The sequence below is a fragment of the Terrapene carolina genome, unplaced genomic scaffold, assembly GCF_002925995.2.
Source record: "Terrapene carolina triunguis isolate 2854851 unplaced genomic scaffold, T_m_triunguis-2.0 Scaffold180, whole genome shotgun sequence".
In the NCBI taxonomy this organism is placed as follows: Eukaryota; Metazoa; Chordata; order Testudines; family Emydidae; genus Terrapene; species Terrapene triunguis.
In genome coordinates this window covers 4,295,592-4,305,986 of record NW_020664531.1, presented here as the reverse complement: position 1 = coordinate 4,305,986, position 10,395 = coordinate 4,295,592, and the positions used below count along the sequence as shown (strand labels likewise).

General features: G+C 41.7%; 1 protein-coding gene across 1 annotated transcript in view; it reads left to right on the top strand.

Moving 5' to 3' along the window:
• Positions 1-7,518, top strand: part of LOC113407019 (protein disulfide-isomerase A4-like) — a 21,846-nt gene extending 14,328 nt beyond the window's left edge. Inside the window, exons 4-10 of the mRNA XM_026654098.1 lie at positions 424-562; positions 1,384-1,589; positions 2,855-3,013; positions 4,874-5,025; positions 5,614-5,770; positions 5,860-6,093; positions 6,845-7,518. Coding sequence (XP_026509883.1) covers positions 424-562; positions 1,384-1,589; positions 2,855-3,013; positions 4,874-5,025; positions 5,614-5,770; positions 5,860-6,093; positions 6,845-7,260 — 1,463 coding nt within the window. The 3' untranslated portion in view covers positions 7,261-7,518. The remainder of the gene's footprint in view (positions 1-423; positions 563-1,383; positions 1,590-2,854; positions 3,014-4,873; positions 5,026-5,613; positions 5,771-5,859; positions 6,094-6,844) is intronic.
• The last annotated feature ends 2,877 nt before the right edge of the window (positions 7,519-10,395 follow it).

Here is a 10,395-nt window from a genome sequence, read left to right as displayed (position 1 = left end):
CTTAAGGAGATGTTACTGTACTTCAGTCCAGGCTGGGAGAAAAGCTGGCTCTTCCAGAGCTGTCATTCCAAAATGTTCAATAAGAAAAGGAGACACTGAAATAACTTGTTGCGATGTACTGTATTTGCGCTCTATAAATCTGGAGGAGCCTGAATTGAAATACTGACTTTTTGTTTATTGTTTGCATTTCTACGGGGTCCATTAACAAGGAAGTAAGGCACAAAAGGAGCCCAAACAAGTAAGGGTATAGCGAGGATTAGAATTCAGGAGTTCCTTGGTCCTGCTCAATCCAAGACAATACTCACTCATGTCTCAAATTCTTGATCTCAAATCTTCCTCATAGACTGACACTACAGCACTAGGAAAGATACAGGTGTCATGGATATGCAGCATTACGAACTTGTGTATTCAATTGTCTTTCAGCAATTGTGGCTAAAGTTAAAGAGGTTTCTGATCCAAATTGGACCCCTCCTCCAGAAGCTACACTGGTGTTGACCCAAGATAACTTTGATGAAGTAGTGAATGATGCTGACATAATGCTGGTGGAGTTCTATGCCCCATGGTAAGACAAAATGCGAATTTCTCCTCTTTCACAGATGTGGCATGGCTGTGAAACTGGAAGGGAGGGGCAGCCGGGGGCCTCCACCTGTCAAATTTAGTTTTCCTATAAACCTATCCCTTCTTAAAATGACTTGCTTGCTTGACAGCATCCTTAGAATGGTATTCTGTTTTGAATGAGTTGTGTATTTAAATGGGAATACTCCTTATACTGAACTTGATATTTTAAAGAGCTCTTCCTCATGAAAGGGGTGGGGAGGTAGCATTGAAGATAGCCACATAGACCTGGAGATATTTGCATAGTGTTTGGCAACACTAGAACATGATTCATGTCTGACTTTTATCACCCCGTTACTCCAGTCCTGAGCATCTGTTGAGGAAAAAGTTAGCTGCTATTTGTTGTGGTTTTGCTGTTTGTGGTTTGTGTTTTTGTTTTTTCCCCTCCCTACAGGCTATGACCAAATCATTGGTCACTTTAAACTCAAAACTTAATCCATTGCTGAGATCTAGTTCTCAGCAGGTGAAAAGCTAGAGGAGTAACTCTGTGTGCAACTTATCCTCCCTGAGATATTCCATGTTTTAATAGGCTGAGGGCATGTCGTGATGTGGTTAAAACCAAGTCAGGTACAGCGTTCATTAAGAAAGCACCTCTCTGAAGAGTCACTGGGGGGAAAAATTAAGAATGTAACATCCCTACTTATTTTCCATTCTGGAAATGTGAATTTCCCCACTTCACATGCCTGGAAGATAAGATAAGCACATACTAGATATTGTTACCTATAAAATATCGTTGCCCTCTCGCCCCCTCCCTTTTTTTTCCTTTAGGTGTGGACATTGCAAAAGGCTCGCTCCAGAGTATGAGAAGGCTGCCCAGGAACTCAGCAAACGCACCCCCCCAATTCCCCTAGCTAAAGTGGATGCCATTGCTGAAACAGATCTCGCAAAGAAGTTTGACGTCTCTGGCTATCCAACTCTGAAAATCTTCCGCAAGGGCAAGCCTTTTGACTACAATGGCCCACGAGAAAAATATGGTAACGGGTCTTACTATTTTGAGTTAGAATTGGGGGGGCTGGGGGAGGAGGGAAGGATGAACCACAAACATTTTGAAAAAATCTTGTGTAAATTCTGCTGTTGGTGTAGCTGGAGTGATAGGGCATGGAAAACTGCATTCTCTCCTTTGCCTAGGTTAACAGGATTAACTGAATCTCACAGAACCCAGGGTCTTATCACTAGTGCCCTACCAAATTCACGGCCATGAAAAACGCGTCACGGACCATGAAATCTGGTCTCCCCCCGTGAAATCTGTTCTTTTCTGTGCTTTTACCCTATACTATACAGATTTCACGGGGGGAGACCAGCGTTTCTCAAATTGGGGGTCCTGATCCAAAAGGGAGTTGCCGGGGGGGCAGGGGTGTTGTCACAAGGTTACTTTAAGAGGGTCGCGATATTGCCACCCTTACTTCTGGGTGGCTGGAGAGTGGCGACTGTTGGCCGGGTGCCCAGCTCTGAAGGCAGCACCCCACCAGCAGCAGCGCAGAAGTAAGGGTAGCAGTACCACAACCCCCCGCCCCCTACAATAACCTTGTGACCTCTTCTCTCCCCCCTCCCCCCCCCGTTCCCCCCCAACTCCTTTTTGGGTCAGGACCCCTACAATTACAACACCGTGAAATTTCAGATTGAAATAGCTGAAATCATTAAATTTATGGGGGGTTTTTAAATCCTATGACCGTGAAATAGACCAAAATGGACCATGAGTTTGGTAGGGCCCTACTTACAGCACCTTTTCATATGGGAGACAACTCAAACCAGTTTACAAAAACAAGAAGTTGAATATAGGTGACACAGCAGTGCCAGTATGGGCAGCCATTGCGCTACACAGAGATGTCTCACTTAAGTGCTGACAGTGTTGAGTGCTGTTCTTAACTAGGTTAAAACTCAGGAGGAATTAAAGTCAGCATTTTCAGGTGGCGTCTTGTGTTTTGGATGCTCAATTTCAAAGAAACGGGTCTTGGATTTTCAGAAGAGCCAAGTAATCGCAACATCAATTGAATTTGGTAGAAGTAGCAGTTGCTCAGCTCTTCTGAAAAGCAGTCCTAAATTGAACACTTGAAATTAGAGGGCCTAAATCTTGATCATTCAGCATTTTTGTTGTTGTTGCTGTAGTACATCTGTTTAGAAAGCTTGATCTCCAACTGAAATGTGGTCTTTACAAGATGGAAATTGCCTCAGAGGCACAATACCTGAACCTTGCTTTCAAGTAAAACTTCTGAATAACCTTTTTTTGTTTTTGTCCCAGGTATTGTTGACTACATGATTGACCAGGCTGGTCCTCCATCCAAACAGATTCAGGCTACCAAACAGGTACAAGAATTTCTGAAGGATGGCGATGATGTCATAATCATTGGCATCTTTAATGGAGAGATGGACAAAGCCTACCAGCTGTATCAAGATGCTGGTAAATTATATTTTTCAAATACTAAGCTAAAGGCATTTCTGTGTTCTCCCACGGACTGCCTAGGGGGAGTGTTCACCTATTTCTGCTCTGAGTTTAATTTTTATTTTAGCTTTTCAGTTTATCTTTAATCCTTAGGAAACTGGCTAACATCTCAGGTAGAGGTCCTCTGAGGACTAGCTATTTCGTAATACTTTGGGACAACTCTGCGGTGCGTAGTGCCAGGGAAGGAGGGAGGATTTCTGTCTGCTGGTAGCTGACGTACTCTAAGACTCTTGAGAGAGACCAATCCTGACCTCTCCACTCCCCTGCCTGCCCTGCTGACATCTGCTGCCTCCCTCTTGACTGTTCCAGATGACACTTGCCTCACACTTCCATGAGTAGGGAGCCAGTGGGAAGAAGCAGGCTGTATGGCTGCAATAGGAGGTCAGGCAAGGTGTGGGAGGAGAACTGATCTAGAACCAGCAGTACAAGTGTGTGGAGAGGCAAGGCTGGTAGCTGAGAGGCAGTTAATGAGTTGGGGTGTATGAGCACCGGGTGGGGACAGTGGGGTGCAGAGGAAGCTCAAAGTCAGAGTGGTGGGAAGGGTCTTACTTTCCTCAGGGGAGGGAGAAGAAGCTTGGAGAATAGAGGCTCAACCTTGGTGGCTGGGAGTGGAGAGGAAGGGGGAAGTATTGAGGATGGGTGCTCTTCTCTCCAGTCTCTCAGTACAGATCATTGACAATCCAGTTACTCCTATTCAGTGCTCTGGGAGGAGTGCAGTATTTAAATATACAAGAGGCTAAGCATTACTGCCTCCCTCCCTTTGGTGGAGAAGGCTGGACACAGATCATTTGAACCAGTCAATGCCGCTCTTGGCAGCAACCTGAGGGGGATAGAGAGCAGCAAGACATTCCCTCCTTCCTCTCCCCATGGCAAAGCATACTTGTTAGCTCTTACTGCTCTGATCACCTGCATGACAGTACAGCTTCACAATTAATCTGGCCATTCCAACACAGCAAACTGTTGCACTGTCTCTCATTTGGGAGAGAGCCACAAATATTACTTTGAAAGGTGCCTATTCCAAAATATATTAAAATAAATATTATAAAGCAGCTATTTGAAGTTGCTCAGGGTTTTGGAATACTAGAATAAATAGATTGGTGGGCAGAGTTCAGGTGAGGCGCAGTCGAAGGTGCATGCTAAATTTGTCTCCAGATTCTCACCTGTGGGTGGAAATATAGTAATACCTGAGGCAGTATAAAGTTCTAAAAGTTTAGTCTCTAAGATGCCTCTACTTTCCAAATCTTGGGGCAAGGGGAGAATTTCTATAAACTAGAGTTAAAGGATTTTAATCTTAGGCTATGTCTACACTGCCCTGAAGTTTGGATTACCGAGGGGGGGTGCGGGGTGGGTGCCAAAAAATGCTGTGTTTTAACTCCTGTGTGGATGCTCATGGACTTTAAGGTCAGAAGGGACCATCGTGATCATCTAGTCTGACCTCCTGCACATTGCAGGCCACAGAACCTCACCTGCCCACTCCTGTAATAGGGTCCTAATCTCTGGTTGAGTTACTAAAGTCCTCCAGTCATCATTTAAAGACTTACAGAGAATTCACCATTTTACACTAGTTTAGTTTAAACCTGCTGTGGGCATGACCTAAAAGGTTCCTAGTCTGCATTAATGTAATCCTGTTTGAAGAGGATTAAATTAATGCAAACTAGGAGCCTCTAAATTCATGCCTGTAGCCTCCACATGGGGGAGTTACAGTGCAGCACTTTGGTACACACCGTAGACCAAATTGCAAGGCCATGTCAACAAGCCCTCAGGTGCAGTAGCTTTTAGTTGCTAATTTTTTTTTTTTCCCCCACCTTAATTTCTCAGCTAATGGCTTAAGAGAAGATTACAAGTTTCACCACACCTTCAGCAGTGAGATCGCAAAATTCTTGAAAGTGACTCCTGGAAAACTGGTCGTCATGCAACCTGAAAAATTTCAGTCAAAACATGAGCCCAAAATGAATGTTTTGGATCTTAAAGTGAGTAGTTTTCCAGGCTGTTAGGAAAAATGAAGTCTGCTTGCTTGATTACAAGTATGTATGAAGACCCTTTTCATTCATATACATGAGCAGTTCATATCCTCCAATTGGAATTTAATAGTCCAGTTAATTTAGATATTTCCTTAAGATAATAAGGGCCTGATCCAAGCTCCACTGAAGCCAATGGGAATCTTTCCACAGACTTTAGTGGGCTTTGGATCAGACTCTAACTGTTACTTTTGGTTTAATTACAGTGGGACTGATTTGTCCTCACTCTGGTTTTATGCTGGTGTGACTCCATTGACCTCAATGGAGTTACTCCTTCTCTTACTTACACGAATGAGAATGGAACCAGCTTTTTTTTGCCTCCTAAAATGGCATGAAATCACTCTAATTGTGCCTTTTCCACCTCCAAAGGCTTCATGAGGCCACACTGAAGGCATAAACTACTTCTCCTGTTCAAGGACCTCAGAGATTTATTGTGCATGTTTTGTATACAAAATACATCTGTATTATAATAGAAATGTACAACTTGACATTTTATTTATTTATTTAAACTAAGTGCAGCACTCTTTTTACTTTAAACAGGATTCTACCGATGGGTCTAAAATAAAGGATCACGTGGCAAAACATGCTTTGCCACTAGTTGGTCATCGCAAAACCTCCAATGATGCTAAGAGATATGCTAAGCGTCCTGTAGTGGTTGTCTACTATACTGTAGACTTTAGTTTTGATTATCGTGTTGGTGAGTTTAACTCTCGTGAGCATCCCCCAAAATAATTGCCTTTGGGGAAGAGAGAAATTGCTAATCCTATTGTGTTCTGGTGATTTCAGCTACCCAGTACTGGAGAAGCAAAGTCTTAGAGGTAGCCAAAGACTTCCCTGAATATACTTTTGCCATTTCTGATGAGGAAGATTATTCTTCTGAAATAAAGGATCTGGGGCTGATTGACAGTGGGGAAGATGTTAACGCTGCAATCCTGGATGAGGGTGGCAAGAAATATGCCATGGAACCAGAGGAGTTTGACTCTGATGTGCTCAGGGAATTCATTTTGGCATTCAAAAAAGGTAAAAAACTTAAAACACAGAGTTGGTGATCTGTGGGGGTGGTGAAGGGACTGTGCGCACGTGGGGGCAGGTTGTGTCTTTTGGGTTTTTTGTTTTGGTGGTGGTTGGGTGTTCTTTGTCCTGTTCTTCCCCACCACACCCCTCCTCCTGGATCTGTTTCTGAAACAGAACTGTGTTAGCTATCACCTGTCTATCTCTTGCCCCCTTCTTACATTTGTATCTTCGTTAACTTTGTGTTGCTCAGACTACACAGTGGCATTTAGACAATTCTAGCTACGTACTAACACACTGTGTGTGTGTCAGTCAGTCACTTGAAAGGGTTGGTAAGCCCCAAATTTTCTTATACTTGCTCATGAAATATGTATGTTCAAATGACAGCAGTCCTTTATTCATATTCATTGCTAGTATAATGAACCAGTATGTGTCTATTATTATGGTGATAGACACCAATATAAGAAAGGAGAAGATTTTTATCAAAGAAATGGATTTCACCATCCATATTCCACTAGCTTGTTGTATTAAAAAATTAAGTAGCTAACCCAGGTTTCAAACAGAGGGTAAGTTTATTCAGCTGATGAAGCTCACATCTTCCCTTGTTTGAACTGGTGCAACTGCACTCCTTGCTGGCCACCAATGGTTGAAATCAGGATTTATCCTCAGAATATTAAAGCTTCTCTCTAGAGAAGACTTAATTCAGTCTAATGGTGGCCTCTCTTGTTGATTTCACTTTCTGTTGTTTTTTTTCCCCTAGGAAAACTGAAACCTATTGTGAAATCCCAACCAGTACCAAAAAATAACAAAGGGCCTGTGAAGATTGTGGTGGGTAAAACATTCGACACCATAGTAATGGATCCAAAGACTGATGTCCTAATAGAGTTCTATGCCCCCTGGTGTGGACACTGCAAGCAACTGGAACCTGTATACGCTGAGCTGGCTAAAAAATATAAGAACCAGAAAAACCTAGTCATTGCCAAGATGGATGCTACTGCCAATGACGTGACAAATGATCACTACAAAGTGGAAGGATTTCCCACCATCTATTTTGCTCCCAGCAACAACAAAAAGAACCCTATTAAATTTGAAGGCGGGAATAGAGACTTAGAGCATTTGAGTAAATTTGTAGAGGAACATGCAACAAAACTAACGAGGACAAAAGAAGAGCTTTAGATGAGCTGAGGGTGGAGAAATAATTTTGTACGTTGTAGGGAAAGCAAGTTACTCACACAATTTGTTGAGGGAACAATTCACCAGTTTAAGCAAAGGGGATTTTTGGGCAGAAAAAATATTGCAGTATCTGATTTTTGTATTACAAAAAAATCATTCTGGACACTGAACTTCTGTCTGACATGAATGTCTTTATAGTTATAGACTAGTTATAATTTTGATCTTTGGAGGAAAAATACAGTCTTTATTTTTTGTGACTACCTTTTGAGCTTGATTATTTTTTGATTACAGTGCAGTTTGTTTTGGGTATTTTTTAACTCTCTAAGATTTATCAAAAAAAAATAATCTGCCAAACAGGCCTGTATCTGCCTCTTCATGTTTGTTAGGTTTTTTTAAGTTCTTTTTCTATTTGAATTTGAACAGCTGTGTTTCATGTGGCTGTATCACTTTCTGTCTTGAAGGATGAGAAGGGAATTTTAAAATGGAGACAACTGTCTTATCAAGATCAGATGCAAACAACAAAGGTGCTAACTCAACATGCTTCTGCACCTGTCTGCTTTTGCGTTGTGTGTCATTTTAAGATTACACTTCTGTTCCCTACAAAAATACGAAGATGCATCTGTTCATCAGTGGCTCCACCCCTCTCTCCCCTTTCACTCCTTTACTCCCAGGAACTGTATTGAATATACTCTTAAAAAGTGAAGTGTCATGCTTGAAGTAGGAGTATATGATGGTGTGTGTTGCTTAGTATTGTAATGCAGTCTAGAGAGAGGCTTTAATATTCTGAGAATAAACCCTGATTTGAACAATTGGTGGCCAGCAAGGAGTGTAGTTGCACCATTTCAAACAAGGGAAGATGTGATCTTCACCAGCTGAAAAAACTTACCCTCTGAAACCTCAGCTAGCTAGCTAGTTAGTTAATTTTTAATACAACAAGCTAGTGGAATATTGACAGTGAAATCCATTTCCTTGATAAAATCTTCTCCTTTCTTATATTGGTGTTCATCACCATAGTAATAGACACATAGTGGTCGGTTTAAGCATTATGGGCTTCATTTCTTTTGGCAAAGGGTTAGGGGTTTTTGTTCAGAGTGGTCTTTTAAAGAAAATGGACAGATTCCCATTATTTAACAATGCACTGTTATACACCTACCTGCAGTGGGTTGCCACAGAATTAACTGCAGCTGCCATGGACTGTTCTTCAGGTACTCAGTCCTAAAATTCTTGAAAGTGCTCCTCAACTTTGCATGCGCAGCTTTAGACATGTGTGTCCTGATTTTTTTTTATTTTTTATTTTTTTGAAGTGCTCAGCATTTTTGGAAAAACCAGGCTGCAGGTATCTAATGTTAAACATGCAAAAATATTTTTAAAAAACAAAATTGAAGAGTCTGGCCTTAATTTTTAGAAGATGGCTCTTCTGGGAATACCACAGAGCTAATTAGCGCCCCCCCCAAAAGGGGGAGGGGCAAGGGGGGCGGGTGTGTTGAAGCTCAGAAAGTATTTCTGTACTAGTGACCCTTCTCCTTATTTGTGGTTCAAATGTTTGTGTGCCATGTAGACTCTTAAAAATCCATATATTCCACCTAGAAAATAGACCAGAGTTTAGTTAATGATTGTTCAAAGGTTGGGCTGTAAAGAGAAATAGTGGTGGATTGCTTACTTTAAAGAAAGCTGCCCAAATCTCAGGTTTAAGAGTTTCCCTAAATGATACTGATGAAAGCCAATTAAGGGGCAATTGCCCCTTGTAATTTGGAACAAAGACGTTTCTGTCATATAATTTCTGACTCTCTTGTATGCTGTTTCCAGTTCCAGACCCCGTGCTTGACTGTTTTTTTTTCCCTTTGTTAGATTGGAGGAAGGATTATTAAAAACCCCGGATTGTAATGTGCTTGAAACAAGTGCCTTTTATAGGAAGTAGGTTTTTAAAAAAATAAAATCTCTAGGAGCACTGTATCCCCTCTCTTCTCAGAGGTTTAATATTGCAGTGTGCTCCATTTAAGGTATTTCCACAGAGAAAACTCTCAGTATAACACTGTTTACAGGCAGATCCCAGATCCTAACAATGTTGTTCTCTACCCTGGACTATAATGACCCTTATAGCCCCTAACTTTTCCTTTATAACTTGTTTGTTAATTCTCCACAATGTCTAAAAGAAAACTTAAGATCTGCGGTAACATGCAGAATTATGCTCCTATCTTATTCCCTCTGTGCTCTCTTATTGGAGCAATATGACACTCCACTGCCTGTGATGGGCTATTCATTATACTCGTGTTATGCCTGAGCTATCAACCTACCTAGGAAAAAATGAATATCTCATTGTTTGTGTTACAGGAGTTTTACATTCCACCTCTGACTTCCTTTTATTAAAGAATTGAATTGAAGCTAGTGAACACAGATTTTGCTGCTGGAATGTGCTCGATATTGCAGTGATGAGCACAGGAGAAGAACCTATATAGAATATTCTGGTTCAAATATTGTGGGCTGTTGAGTGGCCTTCAACTCCTATTTATCAGAACTAGGTTGCTCGCCACCCCCCACACAATCAGGTCTGAGTCACTGCTTTGGTTTTAGGTACTATGATCACTTCCTAGTAAGCCGCCATGACTGTTTCCTGCCTTCTGCTGTAAAGCGAAGGAGGTTGTCATTGGAGAAAAAGAGACTGAGAGATTCATAACACAAGTGCGGAGATGGTTTTTGTAGAATGTCGTGCTTGTAAAATGTGAAAGATGCAACCCTTTGAACTCTGTCACAACCAGAAACAGCATTAGTTGTAGCCCTCCTAATGTCCCCTGATGCCAGCCTGCCACTGTGGCAACTCTGGCAGGAGCACGCTCTCTCCTGTGTGAAAAGTTAGGTCATTCTCTATTCCTACTGTGTGTTCCTGATTGCTGCCAGTTGTGATGTGAGCACCTGGGCATTCGAAGCAGGACTGCGATCTTGCACTTGCTGATATGTGTTTGGTCAACTAAGCCCTTCTGGGCTTTAGGATGTGTGATTAGGGCTAGATTCAAGCCAATGATACAGGAAAATAAGTGGGGAATCCTCTATCTCTTCCCCACCCTCTGGAGTCGTTCAGTCTCTACATGCAAATGGACACCTTTTTTTTTTTTTTTTTTTTTTTTTTTTTTTTTTTTTTTT